At 35.0% G+C, this 20,682-nt stretch overlaps 1 protein-coding gene, 1 non-coding gene and 1 pseudogene across 2 annotated transcripts; 2 read left to right on the top strand and 1 right to left on the bottom strand.

Moving 5' to 3' along the window:
* Nucleotides 1-3,797: 3,797 nt before the first annotated feature.
* Nucleotides 3,798-6,057, top strand: LOC107770714 (glucan endo-1,3-beta-glucosidase 14-like). Its single transcript, XM_016590047.2, has 3 exons — nt 3,798-3,942; nt 4,425-5,461; nt 5,859-6,057. Exons 1-3 carry the CDS (start codon nt 3,894-3,896, stop codon nt 5,946-5,948), a joined length of 1,176 nt encoding a protein of 391 aa, XP_016445533.1. The 5' UTR covers nt 3,798-3,893; the 3' UTR covers nt 5,949-6,057.
* Nucleotides 6,058-6,544: 487 nt separating this feature from the next.
* TRNAC-GCA (transfer RNA cysteine (anticodon GCA)) lies at nt 6,545-6,616 on the top strand. Its single transcript has one exon. It is a non-coding gene; the product is annotated as a tRNA-Cys (tRNA).
* Nucleotides 6,617-17,528: 10,912 nt separating this feature from the next.
* On the bottom strand, nt 17,529-20,478 carry LOC107770724 (protein ETHYLENE INSENSITIVE 3-like; annotated as a pseudogene).
* Between the last annotated feature and the right edge of the window lie 204 nt (nt 20,479-20,682).

Consider the following 20,682-nt stretch of genomic DNA (forward strand, 5'->3'; position numbering starts at 1 on the left):
TCAAAATGTTGACCAAAGTCAACTCAGTTAAGTTTTAAAGCTCTATTTCACATTTTAATCCATTTTTCACATAAAACTTTCCGGAAAATTGTACAGACTGTGCACGCAAGTCGAGAAGTGATAAATAGTACTTTTTGAGGTCTTAGAACATAGAATTAATTATCAAATTTAAAGTTGACATTTTGGGTCATCACCTTGCTTGGATTTGTGCTTTGGCTTAAGAGGTTATGCCTTTTGGTAGGAAGTTAGTATTGTTGTGGTGTTGACTTGTAGTTAATAATTGATTCTTAGTAGTAGCCTAGTAGGAGGAGGTTTGTCAAAGTTATTAGAAATTTTAGGAAAGTTTGATGGTGTTGGTATCTGAGGGAGTTGAGGCTGTGATTGATCACCTATCTCCCTAGTTAAGGCCTGTTTTTTGGTGGACAAAGGAGCTGCAGAGTCAGTACCTGAGTGTGCTAATTCTATTGATGAAGGGATTGGATGCAATTGATCAGAAGAATTTGGTTCAGATGCCTTATCCTTAACGACAAAAACCTTCTCGATTGATCTCTGCCTAGTTGAAAGCGTAGCAACACTCTGGTCAGGCAGCAACAAAGCATAAAGGGCATCATTTGGTCGAGCAGCATTGTTCTGACCTTGTGATTGAAATTGGACATGCCAGACACTTTCAGCAACTTGTATTGGAACTTTTCCACCGAATTGTATCACTATTGCATTGGTGGAACTGGGTGAGGCATTTTGTCGAACAGCTTGGGTGGTGGGATTTGTAGACAAAGGTGTTTTGGTTATTGTGGAAAGTGGATCGATGAAGGGTTTGATTTGCTCCATCAGGTATATTCTCCAAATGTACAGAACCGATTTCCCATTGGTTTTGAGCTGTGTGGTTACCTTCTTCATCTTCTTCATCAGCTATATGGTCACGACTGTTTTGGAAACGACTGAAGCTCTCAAATTCGTCGGTTGAAAAATCTAAAGCTAGGTTGGAACGTAGTGTTTGAATTGGAGAAAGAAATTCGCTCCCTTGCGTTTGTCGATTTGGCCCAGAGCTGATCTGAGCATCTTTTAAAGATTCCCAACGATGCATCGCTACAGGGAGCCCGTAACCTATTTATGAATCTGTAGCCGGCTGTTTGGAACTTTCTGTTGAATCCAACTGGGGTTTGTTTGTTGTGTTTCGAGGTCTAGATTAAGACAAATATGGAGGAATTCCACCGCCTAATGGCAGATTTGTACCCATTCCAGTGAGAAATGTCCCAGGGTTCTCGAAAATATAGCTCAACCCTAGCTCGTGAGTAGACTTCCAAATTGCTGGATACTTAGATCGCAAACAGCGCTCATCCACAGCTAAATCTGGGTGCTTATGCTTTCATTCATTTGTGATTCATAAATTGCAAGACAATTTTTTTTAATTCATTCCCATCCAATCAAAAAAGTCTTTTATCGAATTGCTTCGATTGTTTTCTGGATTTTGATGAATCGTAAGATGACATAGGCTCATAGGCTCATAGCTATGCCATGCGTTCATTATAAAATTTGGAAAACGACAGGGATAACAAAAAATGGGCGCTTTTGTGTGTTGCACCGGATAAAAAAGACCTAAGATGCACAACTTTTTGGCAGATGATTCCATGCAAGACAAAATCAGGGTCAATGAAGTGTTTATGGACAATCAAGATCAGAGTCTGCACACTCAACATTATACAATTGCGATGTAAGTTGTATTTGACAACTGTGATATATAAGTCGCATTTAATTACGATTATAAGCGGTATTTATAATTACGATTTATACGAGTCACTTGCGTTAGCTATTGCCATCTTAGAACGTCGTTTAGTTTTTCGCTTACCCTTTATCCTCATGGCTCATTTGTTGTATGCTTTTTACATATATTTGAAGTTCTCCCAAAAACTACACATACTTGAGAATACATATATTAATACATACTAAATTGGCCCTAACAAAAAAACATAATTAAAATAAGTCATTGCATTTAAAAAAACACACAATTGATACTCTATTATTGTGATTACAACTTTTTCACCTGGCAAAAAATAATGGACCTCCAAACTTTTTTTAATAGTTTTACCCGAAATAAACATGCAGTTGCAATAAATATCCATTGCATCTAAAACATAAATTTTAAATGGACCTAAATTAAGATAAAATATATATTGCATATTACGAATAAGCAAGAAAAGAAGGCAATTGAAACAAATAAATCATTGGTTATGACTACGTTGCAATTAATGATTGAAAAATATCCTACGTGAAAGTTGATTTTTTTTTACTCACATGCACTTAAATCTGAGTGTACCTACGCTCTTTGCCACGTCAGCGTCTAAAAAATAAATACTATCAAAATATCAAATAGCTAAGTCCACAAAAATATTTAGGATTATGAATAGTTTAGGCATGCACCGAATACAAGTTTCAGAGGAAGGGGTATGTTTTGGGCATTGTGTCTTATAAAAATGATCCTTCAAAGAATTGTCCAAAACTCCAGCACAATAAGGATTTTAACTGTAGTCTATAGGGAAGTGTGTACTTTAAGGGATCTGATTCGCCAATAAGTTATACTGATATTATAATGTAAGGATACATACGGAGATTAGGTCTGCAATATTTGATTTGTTCTGATTTAATCCTCAACTGTATAAAATTTAACGCAAGGGTGGAAAGAGGACATTTTTTATAATATTTCGACTTTTAAAACTAATAGTATTAATTATTTTGTTACACTTATAAGCTTGTTTCAGATGAGTAAATAAATTAAAGGTTATCTAATGCTAACATAAAACTTAGTGTAGTTAATCTTCATTCACAAAATTATGCGGGAGAGAGGGAAAAAAATTACTTACCTGCATCCTGCACTTGATACATATATGCCAAGCTTAGTTAATAAAACTCTAAAGCAATATTTAAAAATGAAAATTTAAAAACTAACACTATATGTTATGATTTACCGTTTAATTTATGGTTTATCATTTAACCATTATTTTGTTTTTCCATTTCTCTTTCTTTAATCATGAACTCATACTCGGGTCGTGCACTCAACAATCTCCCCCTCGGACATCACGACCTACCGGTCAATTTTCGAGATTCACTGTGTGCCACCACATTGTTAGAGTATATTTATGGCAAACGAAGCCCTCAACTAGCTTCTTCTTTATGTATGCATCTCCAAGCTTGTAAAGGTAAGCAAATCGAGCCCCATACTATCACTCTGCTATCCGTCATACTCATTCCACCAAACCTGCTTTGATATCAGTTATTGGGTTAAACTAGTCCAAAGATACTCTTAACATGATGTGATATTATCACTTTGAATGAAGTCAGCCCGGTTTTTCCCATAATGTGCCATAAACCCTAATACCTTATATGTAAGCTCCGATATATTTCTAGTTACCACTTACCGATATGAAACTTTGTCCGTTCACTTAAAATAAAACTTAGGCGAGAACGTAGTATTAATTAACTAATCCGTGATACGGACTTGAAAAGCGTGTGACAAAGGAGGAACACTTTAGTTTAGGGTAAAGGTATTCATGTTGAGAGGGTCCACTCGAGGGGGAAGAAAAGAAAAGAAATGGTTGATTTGAAAAGGTTGGAATCAATTCCAATACAACATTAGAACATAACTTTATCGTCTTCCAAAAACCATAATTTTCCCCTGCCTTTCAAAATGGACTAAGGTTTGGAATCTTTATTGGTTTGAACTATCAACTATGACATATTGCCTGATGAAGAAGCATTGCATCCCAAGTTACCACTGTTGATTAAAGAGGTTGCCCAAAATGTGTTGCCATTTTTGTTTTTGGGTTCAAATATAAACTAACTGAGGAAATGGCCAATTAGATATTATCTATGCTACTTTTCTCTCACCGTTCAAAAAAATGACTTCCTCCTTGTCCTTATTCCTCTGTTTCATTCTTCTCTTTAATGGTAATCTTCTTTTTCTCTTTGTTTTGTGTAATTGTTTGTTGTTTCTGCTGCTCTTTGTTTTTCTTATCCCCAGTTAATAATCACCTATATTTTGTATAAGTTCTATGGTCAAAAGTCCGATGAGCACTCAGAGACGAACCCAGGATTTGAAAGTAGGGGCACACGAGCTAATTACTCAACGAGTGCATTCATCGAACTTTTAATCTTAAGGGTTCCAGACAAAATATATGACCATTTTCAACATATATACACATATATATATCTAGAATTTTTACCGAGATTAATGGGGTTCAGTGACCCCTCTACTAAAACATAGGTGCGTCTCTGGGGCACTGTTTGAGCAATCCACTCATGTGCCCCGCCACCTTTAAATTCCGGGTCCGCCTCCGACTACACAGCATCCGCCTATGATTATGTGATATTTAGCATTAGAATTCAATATAGCTTCCTAATATACACTTATTTCTTTGTTTGTTGGACAGTGTTGGTTGCACATGCATTTACAGGAACATATGGTATAAACTATGGAAGAATAGCAGATAACATTCCAGCACCAGAAAGTGTTGTAACACTTCTAAGGGCAAACAAGATAAAGAACGTTCGAATATACGATGCAGATCATGGAGTTCTAACAGCTTTTAAAGATTCAGGAATTCAAATTATCATAGGACTTGGCAATGAATTTCTTAAAGATATTAGTGTGAACGAAGATCGCGCTATTGAATGGGTGAAAGTAAACGTACAACCATATCTTCCCGGTACCTTAATTCGTGGCATTGCTGTTGGAAATGAAATTCTTGGAGGTTTAGATGTAGAACTCTGGGAAGTGTTAGTTCCTGCAGCTAAGAATGTGTACAATGCGCTTGATAAGTTGAACTTAGCGCGTAAAATTGAAGTATCAAGTCCTCATTCAGAAGCTGTGTTTGAAAATACTTACCCTCCATCTGCTGGTGTATTCAAAGAAAGTATACTTCCTTATATGATACCACTCTTGAATTTCTCAAGGCAAATTGGTTCACCTTTTTATATAAATGCATATCCATTTTTGGCATATAAGAGTGACCCTAGTCACATTGATCTCAACTATGCATTATCGGAGAAATCGACTGGTATTTATGATGCAAAAACTAAGTTGCATTATGATAATATGTTTGAAGCTATGATTGATGCAGCTTATTTTGCATTGGAGAAGGCGGGATTTGAGAAAATGCCAGTTATTTGTTCTGAAACTGGTTGGGCTTCAAAAGGAGATGAAAATGAAGCTGGTGCTAATATGAAGAATGCAAGAACTTATAATAATAATTTGCATAAAAGGTTGTTAAAGAAAAAGGGGACACCTTATAGGCCAAAAATGGTGGTGAGAGCTTATGTATTTGCTCTTTTTAATGAAAATCAGAAACCAGGACCAACTTCTGAGAGAAACTTTGGATTGTTTAAAGCTGATGGAAGTATTGCTTATAAAATTGGATTTAGAGGACTTGTGCCTTCTTCAGCTTCCTCATCCCATCTCTCCTCTGAGGTATTTTTCTTTTTCCAATATCAACTTGAGTAATTTGAAGTGAGCCGTGGAGCAACGGTCAAATTGTCTCCGTCTGACCTATAGGTTACGGGTTCGAGTCGTGGAATCAGTCATTGATGCTTGTATCAAGGTAGACTGTCTACATCACACCTTTGGGGTGCGACCCTTCCCCGGACCCTGCGCGAACGCGAAATGCTTCGTGCCATTTAACTTGAATAATTAATTATTAGAGAGACAATTTTATAATAATCTATACCTTTGAATTAATATTTCTTCCGTCCTAAAATGTTTGCCACTTTAGATAATGGCATCGTTTATGTGTTGTTGTTATTATTGTTATTATTATTACTTCTATTAGAAATTTTGGTTTATAATATTCTTTAAATCTTCATTGCAGGACTTTATATTACGAGTGGGGGTTTGGAGTTCCCAATGGTTTATTGTTGTGACTTGTGTGGCAATGTTACTTCAATTCATACAGTTATGACCAACGACAAAAATTTAGCCCATGAAAATGTAATTCGCTCAATTATCCTGTACAAAATATACTTTCATAGACAATACAGCTGGGAGCTCCAATAGTCCAATTTTATGAATGTCCTTCTTTGTACGAAATAGTTGCAAATTTATTCAAACTGTCATTCTTTCATGTTTATTTGTACATATTTAATATAAAAAAATTAACACAAGTAAACATTGAGTAAAAATTACTCAATTTGGCCGAGCTTCTAGCTCAGCCCCAACGTACAAGAGATTGAGAATTTGAAACCATGAGTTATGCTCTTGGTTACAAGTTGAACAATGATATAATGTCTATATCCATCAGATTAGACAAACCATTTTAAAAAATGGAGCTGAAAAATCGAATTTCAGTATTATTATTATTATTATTTTTCATGGGGTATATGCCTAGGCGATATTGATATGAAATCAATCAATTAATTAAGTAGACATGTCTCATTCTCTGACTATGTTTAAAAAGTAAAATTGATGAATAACTGCTTGAGCCCTTCCAGTTTATGAATTTCTTACTTTGTAGAACCAAAGAGGAGAGATCATTTTACATAATTGTATCACATAAATGGGTCCATAGCTCAGTGGTAGAGCATTTGACTGCAGATCAAGAGGTCACCGGTTCGAACCCGGTTGGGCCCTCTTTTGAATAATTTTCTTTTTCCATTTATTACTAGTGGCCTACTCATATAGTTTTCCGTTTTCACCAAAATACACGTCATATTTGTAATTTTTTTGCCTAGAACTTTTTGGTTCATATCAAAGAACAGAATGTAAATTTTTTATACATAATAATCTATTTGGTTGTAACTTTTGGCACATGAAAAAGGTTACGGCTAGGCATACAATGCATGAAAGAGAGAGAGCGCAGGAGGGAGAGAGAATAAGGATGGAAAATAATTGATTCCTAATATAAAGGGATACTTATTTAATTCCTAAAGTATATATAATTGATAAATTTGTATATATGATTGTAATTAAATTGAAATTTGAATAGGAAGAGTAATAAAGTTTCAAATAGTGTATAGAAATATAAAAATTCCTTCGTTAAAAGTCGAGATCCAATGCTTGCCAAATGCCAACATATTGAATATTGTGGTAGCCCAAGCTTCTTTTAAAAGTATTGAAGAAAATGGCATGATTTGTTGTTTATTCCATATATAGCATATTCTTTTACAATATTAGCATAGTGTAAAGATTATGTGCACAATTAATGAGTAACATAAATTATGGAATCAATTTTATCCTTATTTATCTTTTTATGTTCTCTCTCCTCCTATTTTCTATTCTAATTTCTATAGTTGCTTAATTTAGCATTCAAACCTCTCTAATTTTCTTTTTTAATTTAGCATTCAAATATTCTCAGAATATTTTCAGTACTCAGAATATTTTCAGTACCCTGAATATTATATGAATAGTATAAATAAAATATGTCATATATATTATTTATACATAAATTATAATATATATATATATATATATATATATATATATATATATTAAATATCAAAAACCCTTCCACTTCTTCCACATATATATATATATATACACACACAGTTATAATACCATGTATATACTTATTCCATGTATATATTTAATTATTTACTATTATTCCATTAAAACACAATATATACATACAATGACTGAAGTATTCACTATACTCTTATATTAATATAATAAAAGGACCATTGTAATTTATAAACTATTTAATACCATTATTATACTTACTGCGTAAAAGTTATGTTGACATACAACTAAAAATAAAACTTTATACCTATAATATATATATAATTATACTATTTATATACACATGCATAATGTACAATTTGACACTGTTTGACAAAAACTTGCACGGACGTGTTAATTTGCAACAAGACACATATATTTTTTGAAAATAACTGTAAGATATGTTTTCCCAAATGAATGAGAGCGCGTTAATATTATATATGCACGTGACAACAGAAAACGCATAGCTAATTACTAATTTAAGCGAAATTCAAGAGTTCTCTTCGTTATTGTTTGGCGCTAATTTAGGAAGTTGTATCCACTAAAAGAGAAGAATTGTAATCGCTTACTATTTTAAGAAATTGAATGCTCTGAATTTTTTTGGAACGTGATTCTTGGTCCATATAATTTGTAGCTTCCTGCTAAGAATTTATTTATTTAGCTATCTCTTTTGTAAAATACCTACTGGTGCTAGGTATCTGAAAATGTTTCTTAAATATTGCCTACTTATGTTTTCTCTATTGTATATTGTGGTAGCCCAAACTTACAAACCCAATTCTATCCAATGAACTTCTAGTTTAAGCCCACTTCATGTGTCTTCTTTTTTCTTTTTATAATAATTTTGATGTATGAGGGTCAAACTAATCCCATTATGATTTCCTTTTTTAATTAAAACAAAAATGTTGATGTTGATTTTTATTAATACGAAAACGGAAAAATTGCAAAAGGGGGAAAAAAAAAAGTTCATGTAGGTAAGCAACTACTTTCAACCAAAACCTTTGGAGAAAGTACATTTTGAGGGGGGAAACAAAAAAAAAATGCATACCATCAAATCTCTTCAATATATTTTTAAAATTTTTAGGAAATCGTTGGTTAGAAAGATTTAATAGACTTTTAAATACAAATCAGGTCAAATAATATGATAAGAATTTATCATGCAGTTAAGCAGCTAATGTCAACACCAACAAAAAAAACAAAAATCGCCAGACTCCAATAATTCTAATATGACTCATCCTTCTAAAAGTTTAATTGTTTCTTTGAAAAATTGAAATGTCTATTAATAATTCCTATATTATATAAATTGAATTAACATCATAACATTTGATACACGGGTGTTTTTGCTTTTTTTATAAAACTTTTTTATTCTTTTTTCTCTTTGTGGAATTCAATGTTGTCAATCAAAGAAATTCTTTTTCCTGGGTTGGGAATTAGATTAAGTATTACTGCGAATAAAACTTTAGTACAAATTAATTTTTGTGCTGACACGTTTGCAAATTTGGGGAAGTTGTCATGGTAATATTATGAAAATTCATACAAATACTTGTGATTTTCGTAACCATAAGGGATGTACGTGTAATTTATCTGTGTGTGTTGTTACAATCGTGTCATTAAATGAAAAGATTAAAAAGGGAGGAAAAAATATAGTTATGTAAATATTTGTGAAACTCCTGGCTGTCAATCTCTTTTTCTTTTATTTTCTATTCCTACTTTGCCTTTTCTTAATTTTTAACGTATTCTGTTTCCTCATAGGATTCTGTACAGTAAAAAGATGTGGTTTTCAAACTCATAAACTAGATAAACTGGAACCTAAAATGGATTAATTCAGATTATGACAGCAAAAACAAAAAAAATTGTTAGTAATATTTTACTCAATATTGTTTTGTTTTATACTGTTAGCATAAGGCGTTAACTACTCGCCACTCGCCATATAGAAGATTAAATATTTTTATAGTCATATTATTATATGCAGTTGTTCTGTATTCCATCGAAATGATTGAAATTTATTATCTAAATAATAAATTAATTAGCAATTTAGCCTATCAACAAAAACTGTCTAGTGTTGTTGGCAGGAGCGGAGCTAGAGTGCGGGGAACGGGTTCGGTCGAACCCAATAGTTTTGGTTTTAACCATGTATTTGTCTTAGAAAATCTATTGAATATGTATAAATTATTAATTTAGAACTCGGTAACTTAAAACGATTAGAATACTGAACTCATAAACTTGAAATCTCGGCTCCGCCTCTTGTTATTGGGACAGACCTTAATTAATTAGCATGTTGTTATATACATTGTATCTGTCATGGGCACTAGTTCACTACCTTTTTAATAAGTTTTTATTTATTTTCTTTTATTTTTTGCCTGTATAAACGGAAGTGCGTCTTGTAATTATTGTGTTGGATCTGTTGATATAGGAACGAAAATGACCAGGTGCATGTATTATATTTTATATTATAGTAGAAGTAGATGTACAAAGACAATTTCACTGCTATTCCCTACATGTTAGTTGCCAGAAAATGATGCTTCACGTTTTAGATTTGTGCCTCCCAAAATCTTCTGACCATCTCATGGAGAGGGACAAGTTCAGTTTTTGTAAGACTACAAATGCGGAATCAGAACTTAAAGTTTATCGATTCAAAATTTTCTATCAAATGCATAGTTTATTTTAGTTATTGTGCTCAAAATTAAATATTTTTTATATTTTTAATAGATTTTTAAAATATAAATACATAACCTAAGTAAAACTATTGGGTTTCATTCGGACTTGTACCTAATACTCTAACTCCGCCCATGTGTAAGAGTTTAACTCAATATTGATATTGTCCGCTTTAAATCTACAACTGTACGATTTTAAAATCGGGACGAAGTTTAATGATTGCTTATTTATATACTTTAATATCTCTTGTCGTGTTTTGCAAATGTAGAATTCGCTAAGACTATATGATACTTTTCTAATAATCTTCGATTTTAACTGTGTTTGGTATAATAAAAAATGTTTCTAAAAGAAATTCTGGATTAAATCATTTTGTTTCTTGAATCGTTGGATATGTGTTGTGATACTTCTTGGAAAATATTTTCCTTGAAAAATAATTTTCTAATATACGATTAACTTGAATCATTGAAAACTTTTTAGTTTTTACTATGGAAAATATAGATCACCAAAAAGGGAACATGACTTCCACTTTGTAGGTCTTAACGAATATTACAAAACTTATTCGTTATAACTTGTCATAACCAACTTAGCATAAATAGGGGGAAAAAAGAATTACTTGTTACAACCAACACTTAAATATTGTTGTTAACTTTTAATTAAAGAAATAAAGAAATTATGAAAACACTATCGTCCACCTTGTAGAATTTATCACATGTCATCTACTTTTAAACTAACTCAAATATCACTTTACCCTTTGATTAAGACATTAAGTTTCAGGTTATCTTTTTGAAATTAGGTCCTTTTCTTGCACCAAATTAAATTATGGATAATAAAAATTACGGAAAAGAGTCAAATATATTCTTGTACTATCAGAAAAGGTTTAAATTTACTTCTCGTTATACTTTGAGTCCAAATATATCCCCGTCGTTATACTATTGGTTCAGATATACCCTTTTTTCCGTTAAGTTTGTCCAAAGTGGATATCCAATCCTAGGTGGCACTGCCACTGACATTTGATGAGGTGGATGTCACATGGCTTGCCACCTCAGTGCTCCTAAGACATTTTACCCCTCCCTTCTATTTTTTCCACCACTAAAAATTTGTTCCCCTCCACCACTATTGTCACTATTACCGCTACCATGAAAAATATTGTATTTCAAATTTTACTCTTTTATATATGGATTAGGGGCGCTGAGGTGGCATGTCATGTGGCATTCACCTCATCAAATGTCAGTGACATGTAGGATTGGATGTCCACCTTGGACAAACTTAACAGAAGAGGGGTATATTTAAACCAGTAGTATTACAGCATGGATATATTTAGACCCAAAGTATAACGAATGATATATTTAAACTTTTTTTTATAGTATAAGGATATATTTGGCACTTTGACGTAAAAATTTCCCATACAGTTTTAAAAATGAGATTCACGACAATTATTAAGAGTGACAACTTTTAGGCTTCTTAAGTCAAATGATTTCCTATTTCAGCTTTGATTTTCAGTATCTTCTTGATTGTTTGGGATTAATATTTAAACAGACATAGTCAACTACAATTATTGTTGATGAAAATATTAAGCAAACCTAATGACTTCAAGAGAAATAAAGACTAGGAATTACTCATAAATGTCAAAGGTACTATCTTGATTCTTGATTATCTTATCTATATGCTATTTTTGCTCTTTAAAGTTTCAAATCCTTCGAATCTTTAAAGGAAAAGAATTCAGTGAACAGTAGAGTAGAGTCAATCACAAGAATATTGAATGTGATGGAGACCAGCCAACGATGTTTTTCCTCTTAAGTTAAAAACAAAATAGTGATAATAATTGCCATGTCTACTCTCTTCACACGTTCTTTGTCTTATTGGTTCAATTTTCTTTACTAAATTTAATCTTCCTTCCCTTTTATTAATTTATTTATTTTTCCTATAATAAGAATTTATATTATTTGCTTCCATTGTCTTATTATCTTGTTGTTGCTATTGTTTATCTATTGCTTCATTTTTAATATTTTTGAGCCGGAGATCTTTCGAAACCACCTCTCTAACTTCATAAGGTAGGGATAAGGTCTGCATACACACTTCCCTCCCCAAACTCTACTGGTGGAATTTCACTTGATTTTTTGTTGCTGTTTTTGTTGGATGTGGTTGGAGGGTGAGGGAAAGAGTGGAGGTTTTTTTTTTTTTTTTTAATCATTTACATATTATTCTTTTGTTTGGCAGGTGGAGGTGAAGGTATGTACTCAAAACTCTTCTCAGTAGAGACGAATTTAGGATTTATACTTAGATATTTTGATGAATTCAACTTTTATGTTTTCACTGATAAACTCATTTTACTTTTGAGATTAGAAAATTAGAATTTAATAATTATTGAATTTTTTGTAATTTTTCATATATACATCGTTGGGTTCAAACATCCGTCTCTGGTTAGAATGAGCCCATACAAACGAAATTATAACAAGCTGATGCTAGGCTAGAAACTCGTGTTTTAGTTGTAGTATTGCATTCTAATTACTACATTTTACGTGTGTTTGAGCTTAAATGATAGTGAATTACACTTGGTACGTGTTTTATGCCTTGCAGGAAGTGATTTCGAGTTTAAAAGTTAATTTGGAGCTAAATCGATCAATTTGGAGCTTTGAAGTCTGAGTAAAAGCCCAATAAATTAAGCCGAGATCGTGTTTGGAGGTCGTGTACCAAGTCTAGATGTCAAAAGAAGATGAAACAATTTCACTTTAAGAAATTAACCCTGCGGCGTCCCATGCAGCGCGGCAGTGCGTGTGCAAAAATTGCAGAGTAATTTCTACTTCGCCTTAGAAAGGGTATATTCATTCGGGGTTATTTTTACACGATATAAATACACAAATAAAAATGATTTTGAGGGGGTGACCTAACTTGGAGAGGAAAATAAAAGTACGAAATACTCGGGAGCACGAATTTGAGCAATTCTTCCATTCTTTCTCTAGTGTTCATTGATTTTATGTTTAAAAATATTATTTTTGATGATTGTATGAACATGATTGGCTAAGAACCCTATTGTTCTAGGGTTATGGGTGATACATGAATGTTAGTGTTTGAAGTTTAAATTAACGAATTTAATTTTATCATATTGGGTTGTTTATTTAATTATGTTCTTAATTATTTTGGTCAGTAGCTAATAGTGAAATACTATCTACGAATCTAGAGTTGAACTCGAAAGTGGGAATTGTAGATTTCATATAGAATTAAATAGAGCAAGTTCTTGAACCTAGGCATCGGAGAACGGATTCACAATTAGGATAGACATATACCTAATTGCCTTGCTTGGTTGAAATATAGGAAGTGTAAATGCATTCTTGTTAATCTTAATTCCATAGACATATATGCATTAAGTTAGCTTGAATAGGCGAGTAAGAACTCGACAGATTCTTATGAGTAATATCAACCCTGTCAATCAACAATCTAGATAAATCAATTAGTCATTTTAAGCCAAGAACGCAACATGATTGTTAGCTAACCTGTGACCCTGGAATATCATCTCCTACTGATTGTTATCCGAAATTGCTTAAGTTTTGTGGTTGATTTCTAGTTATTTCATTACTTGATAGTTTTTTTTAGGTAGTAAATTAGTGAAATATCTATTTTGTTAGAAATCTCTTGAATCGATAAGTTATTTGAGTTTAAATCAGTCAAAAGTTAATCATAAGTCTTCGTGGGAACGATACTCTACTCATTACTCTATTACTTGACGACCACGTATACTTGCGTGAGTGTGTTTGGTCGCAACAAGTTTTTAGCGCCGTTGCCGGGGACTTAGAAATTAGCTACTTGACTGAATTAAGCTTTTATTAATTATTTGTTCAAATTTTAATTTTCAGTTTGTCTTGTTTGTGTTAACGCAGGCTCTTCTCTTGGATGTGGAGGAGTAGAAGCGCAAACAACCTCCTTCATCTTGATCCTGAAATTGAACGAACACTTCACAGAGTGAGGAAGGAAGTCGAAGCTAGAACTAGAATAGAAAGAGAGTTGGACATCGCAGTTCAACCACAACCAATAGAGATGGCAGGTAATGAAGAGCGTCTGGTGATAGAAGCCGCGAGGCCCAATCTTGCTAATATGACTCAGGCTAGTGTGAAGCCTGATATCACAGGGCATTTTGAACTCAAACAGTACATGGTACAACCGATTCAGTCCACAGGGCAATATATGGGTCTATCTCATGAAGACCCGCAGAGGCACATTCAGAACTTCTTGAAAATTACGGACACTTATAATTATTCGAACGTTTCCAAGGACTATGTCAGGCTGACACTGTTTCCCTTTTCACTGTTGGGGGAAGCTAAGGAATGGTTGTAAAAGGATCCCGCGAACTCAATCCACACTTGGGATGATCTAGCAAGGAAATTCTTAATCAAGTTTTTCCCCACTAAGAAGACAAAGTCGCTGAGGAGCCAGATTCTTGGGTTCCAACAACGAGATCGTGTTCGGAGGTCGTGTACCAAGTCTGGATGTCAAAAGAAGATGAAATAATTTCACTCTGAGAAATTAACAATGCCGCGCCGCATAGGGCGCGACGCGGCAGTGTAAAAATGGCTTGCCAAGAAAAAATGCATGTTCGCTGATAAAATACACAAGCGCGGCGTGTGTGTGCAAAAATCGCAGAGTAATTTCTACTTCGCCTTAGAAAGGGTATATTCGTTCGGGGTTGTTTTTACATGATATAAATACATAAATAAACACGATTTTGAGGGGGTGGCCTAACTTAGAGAGGAAAACAAAAGTACGAAACACTCGGGAGCACGGATTTGAGCAATTTTTCCATTCTTTCTTTAGTGTTCATTGATTTTATGTTTAAAAATATTATTTTTGATGATTGTATGAACATGAGTGGCTAAGAACCCTATTGTTCTAGGGTCATGGGTGATACATGAATGTTGATGTTTGAAGTTTAAATTGACGAATTTGATTTTATCATATTGGGTTATTTATTTAATTATATTCTTAATTATTTTGCTGAGTAGCTAATAGTGAAATATTATCTACGAATCTAGAGTTGAACTCGAAAAATGAGAATTCTAGATTGCATATAGAATTAAATAGAGCAAGTTCTTGAACCTGTGCATCGGGGAACAGATTCACAATTAGAATAGACATATACCTAATTGCATTATTTGGTTGAAATACAGGAAGTGTAAATGCATTCTTGTTAATCTTTATTCCATAGACATATATGCATTAAGTTAGCTTGAATAGGCGAGTAATAACTCGGCAGATTCTTATGAGTAATATCAACCCTGTCAATCAACAATCTAGATAAATCAATTAGTCATTTTAAGCCAAGAACGCAACACGATTGTTAGCCAACCCGTGACCCTGGAATATCGTCTCCTACTGATTGTTATCCGAAATTGCTTAAGTGTTGTGGTTGATTTTTTGTTATTTCATTACTTGATAGTTTTTTTTTAGGTAGTAAATTAGTCAATTATCTATTTTGTGAGAAATCTCTTGAATCGATAAGTTATTTGAGATTGAATCAGTCAAAAGTTAATCATAAGTTTTCGTGGGAATGATACTCTACTCATTACTACGCCCGCTGAGAGGTTGTTTCGAGTGTGGTGACATAAGGCATATGGTGAGGGACTGTCCCAGGTTTAGGGGGGGTGCACCTCCACAGGTTCCACAGATTCCACAAGGTCCACAAGGTTTAGAGGCAATGGTTGCTGCTCCAGTTGTTGCTCCACCTGTACCGCCAGCTAGGGGTGGAGGTCAAGCGGGTAGAGGTCATCTTAGAGGGGGAGGCCATGCCCGTTTCTCTATTTTTCGAGGTAGGACCGAGGTTGCTGCTTCAGATGCTGTCGTCACATGTATTGTTCCAGTACGGCATAAGGATGCCTCAGTTTTATTTGATCCGCATTTCATGTACTCATATGTCTCATCTTACTTTGCTTCCTTTTTAGATATATCTCGTAATTCTATGAGTGCACCTGTTTATGTGTCTACGCTTGTGGGAGATTCTATTATTGTAAACCGTATCTATCGGTAGTGTTTGGTCACTATCGAGGGTTATGAGACCAGAGTTGACCTTCTGCTACTCAGTATGGTGGACTTCGACGTGATATTGGGCATGAATTAGTTTTCGCCCTATCATGCTATTCTGGCTTGTCAAGTCAAGACCGTAACATTGGATATGCCAGGTTTTGGAGTGGAGAGGTACATTGGATTATATTCCTATAGGGTTGTGTCCTTTATAAATACATATCAAATGGCTGAGAAGGGGTACGAGGCATATCTAGTCTTTGTGAGGGATGTTAGTGTTGATACTCCTACCATTGAGTCAGTTCCGATAGTGAGAGATTTCCCATATGTGTTTCCAGTAGATCTACCTGGCATGCCAACCGATAGGGACATCGATTTTGATATTGACCTGGTGCGGGGCACTCAGCCCACTGGCGGAGTTAAAGGAATTGAACGAACAACTTCGGGAGTTGCTCGATAAGTGTTTCATCTGACCGAGTGTCTCGCCTTGGGTGCTCCAGTTCTATTTGTGAAGAAGAAGGACAACTTTATGAGGATGTGTATTGATTACACGCATCTGGAAAAAGTTACAATCAAGAACATGTACTCACTAACATACATTGATGGCTTATTTGACCAGTTTCAGGGTGTCGGGTGTTCTCGAAGATTAATTTGAAGACCATGTATACTTGCGTGAGTGTGTTTGATCGCAACACAAGCTTATCAACAAGACATGAGAGATTGACAAAAGCAAACCATTATAATTGAAAACTATATTTTTTTCAAAGGAAGACTCTTCTTTCCAGGAAGACTCTTCTTTCCAGGAAGAGTCCCGGCCATTCTTCGAATACTCCGTTACAAAAAAAGAAAAAAAAAAAAAAGAAATGTGCTGATATTGCACAGCAAATCAAACTGTTAAATTTCATCAAACCAGCATTTTTTCTTGTAACAGCCTTCAAAAAGAGGATAATGCAAAAAAACATGGGGTACCTCTTTCACTAAAAAGCTAATGATCATAGAAGAAAACACCTCTTTACATAACCTTGTCAACATTAACAACCCTGCTAACAACAACAATAAATCCAGTATAATCCCACAAGTGGGGTCTGGGAGGGTAGTGTGTACGCAGACTCCCGGCTCAAGGAAAGAAAAAAGAAAGCAGTAACAACAGCAAGATAATAAGAAAACAAACAGTAACAACAGCAGAATAATAAGAAAACATGTAGTAATAAGGATTACCAATAAGCGAATACAAGACTAACTACTAATAATACTGGTATGGAGATTAACAACCATGCTACAAGACTTAAAAAGGGTAGACCTCTCAAACAATCTTGAGAACAGTCCTAAACAAGTAAGACCTTAACCAGTCAATATATTCAACAGTTTATACTGATAAAACTGGCCATGATGAAACAGTAACTTATTTATAAAGATATCTACAAGTACTTTAAGAAGCATGGCAAATATTTGAGGGTGTTTGTTAAACCATGCCTAGTTCTTCAACCTCTACAAAACATGGTAAAACTTAAAACACCATTACTAAGAGAACTACAGGCGATTAAAAATGCACCCGAAAAAGCAGACCAATTACATGGGATCTTCCCTTTTGGGGAAAAGCTATGTCTATGAAGCCAAAGCTGACTACTTGATATACAAGTCAACAATCTCCTGGTTAGTACCAAGTTGGAAGATCTTGCTTCGGTGTGGTATCGTATCCAATGCAAGGTAAATTCCCAGTGTAGTTGGCGGACTGCAAGTTGAACGGAGACCCAAACATGCAATGAAAATTGTCATTAGGGCCTGCATTGAAAGGTGAACCATGTGGCAGCATAGAATGACTTGTAGAAATATTAGCATCTTTGAAGATATTTCCCTCCATTATTCCTTGGCTGTGCAGGTAATTATCACGGGGCTGTTGATGCGGCTGCTCTTTGGTCAGTGCAATGTTCCCCGTATTTTGGCTTTTGTTTCCCTGTATATTACTATCATAGAATGACATAAGCTCATTTATCATCCTTTGTCCATCTTCAGGAACTCCTACACCAGATAAATCAAAGGTAGGTGGTCCTTGATTAACAGGCAGAGATGCCGACTTTGGTTGCACATATTGTTGTGGGAAGACAACTGGCTTGACTTCATTAAAGTTAAAGTTTGAAACTCCAAACTGGGAAGAATTTCTGAAAGGGCAAGCAAATTGATGATTGTCTCTGGCAGATTTGTCCTGAAAACCATTGCGAAGTTCACTGTGAGGACATTGTTGAAACTCGCACGTATAGATCTTTCGATCCATCATAACAGTCAGTTCATTCGCTTGCTTCCTCTTCCGAGTGAAATCTAAGTTGGTGATGAATTCATCCTTGTTTGGATGAGATTGTTGCTGCAGAGGCAGCGTCTCCTTGAATCTCTCGGCACCAATATTCAACAAGCTGAGATGGTTTGGTTTTTGCTCATGAACATCAAAGTTAGGCTCATCTTGAGCACCTTCAACGTCATATTCGCTGCTGTCGTCCAAAATGAATGTTCCACTAGCACCAGCTGAGGACAAAGGTGGACAGCGATCAGGATAGAGTTCTCAAGCCAAAGCTTCCTCCTGACTGATGATGGCAAGCCAAGTTGCACTTTCTTTGGCTGCCATCTTATCCTGCAAGCACTTTGACTGCCGTACCAGCTTGCGAATTTTAGCAATATCGGGGAACATGTGCTTGATTACTGCTGTGAGGACACCAACTTTCCACGCCTTCTTAAGATCATGAGGCTTCTTATAAGGCGGAGGACCTTGTTCCTTCTGCAAACCCAACTGAGGCCACCAATCCTCCTGACCAGTGGGCCACCATGGGGGTGAAACACCTTTCTCCAACGGAAATCTTCTCTGAGGAGGATCGCAGTGCTGCATCAGAGCTGACAATAACGAACCGAGGGTGGTATCTTGCAGCTCCTGCAAGGTGTGAGGGGTAGGACCCACTGGATTAGATCCCTCGTTCATCCCAGGGATGGCATGATCAGCTTGGTATTTGGCTATGGCCGCAGGGCCATTTCGATCGAACCTCACTTTATCCTTCCACCACTCCCGAAGATTATCAGATGCCCCACCAACCGGCTTGCCTTTTTCCGGAATGATCCCATAAACAAAGCCTTGAGCTTTACATACTTCCATCATTTTCAACATGTACTTCAAGATCCCATCCTGTGCCCTCGACATCTTCTTCCTCCTCGCCTGCTCCTGCGACTGACGATGTTTTGCAGGATCCACACCTTCCTTACTTTTAGTCATTTCCTTCAGCCTTTTCAGCTTCATCTTGTCCCTCCACATTCTCCTCTCCAACTCATCCACATCAATCTCCTCATCACTATAATCATCATCCACCACCGGCTCCGGCTCCGGCTCAGTCTGTGGAGCAGCCGCTTCCACTTCTTTTAGTGGAGCAGAAAAGAAATCGAGATCGCCACAGAACCTCATATCATCAAACATCATCATCTTGACAGGAAGAATAATCCCTCAAAAAAGTGAAGCTACTTGCAACTTCCACAAAATCCGAACAAGATTAACCAGATAATACCCAAAATCCTCAATTATCCTATGCTTTTCCGATATTCAGCGCAGAATCTACTGAAATCAATCAAATTACATGATCTTCCCTCCTGTAAATACATTAACAAGGAACATAAGAAAATCTCAGTAAACATTTCCAGAACTGAAATTCAAATCACACAGAAACGACAAACAAAAAGTTGATTGATCCATATTTAGATGAGCCAAAAAAGAAGCATAGTTTTGTTCATATGAGATAAAGCCAATATTATCTCCAGACAATATAAGCACTCTGCAATTCCCATTTTCTCGGAAACTCAACAGAAAAAACTGTACAAACTATCTCCCGCGAAAATCCAAGAATATTGACATACTTTACCAGATCTAAAATATCAAATATTCATGTAATCAAACAGAAAGCTAGAAAAAGAAAGAGGGAGTTCGTAATAAAAATCCTGTAACGTACCTAACTATGTAGTAAAAGAAGACTTCAGAGACCATAGGACTAATTTTCGTATATTAGATTTATCAGTTGATTATAGAACAAACTATATTCAACAAATTCAGAACAGAAAAATCCAATCGTGAAGCAAAAGCTCAAATCTTTACATCAATACTCAGGGCCACATATCACAACATAGAAAATACACCCATAATTTCAAAGATCAATTTATCAGCGGATGTCAAAAACTGAAGTCAAACATAATTTGAGAGGAAAAACCAAACCCCAAATGAAACTAACATCAAAACCCAGTAAAGATCTAATTAACTTGACCACACAAGGTATTGAAGCAAATATTTTCAGGAAATAGTTCTATAAAGGAAAAAAAAAAAAGATTTCTTTTCCTTACAAGAGTCTGTTCAACTTTTCTTCTGGTTAGAGAATAATTGACCCTTTCGACTGTAGATGGACGACAGAGGGAGAGGGGGATGGGGAAGTTATAGTAGTAATACATACAATTTTAATAATGGAGATGTGAATGTGATAGTACTATTTTGACGGTGGAAACGTATTGGGAGATGAAAAGTG

The sequence above is a fragment of the Nicotiana tabacum genome, chromosome 22, assembly GCF_000715075.1.
Source record: "Nicotiana tabacum cultivar K326 chromosome 22, ASM71507v2, whole genome shotgun sequence".
NCBI classification, from domain to species: Eukaryota; Viridiplantae; Streptophyta; class Magnoliopsida; order Solanales; family Solanaceae; genus Nicotiana; species Nicotiana tabacum.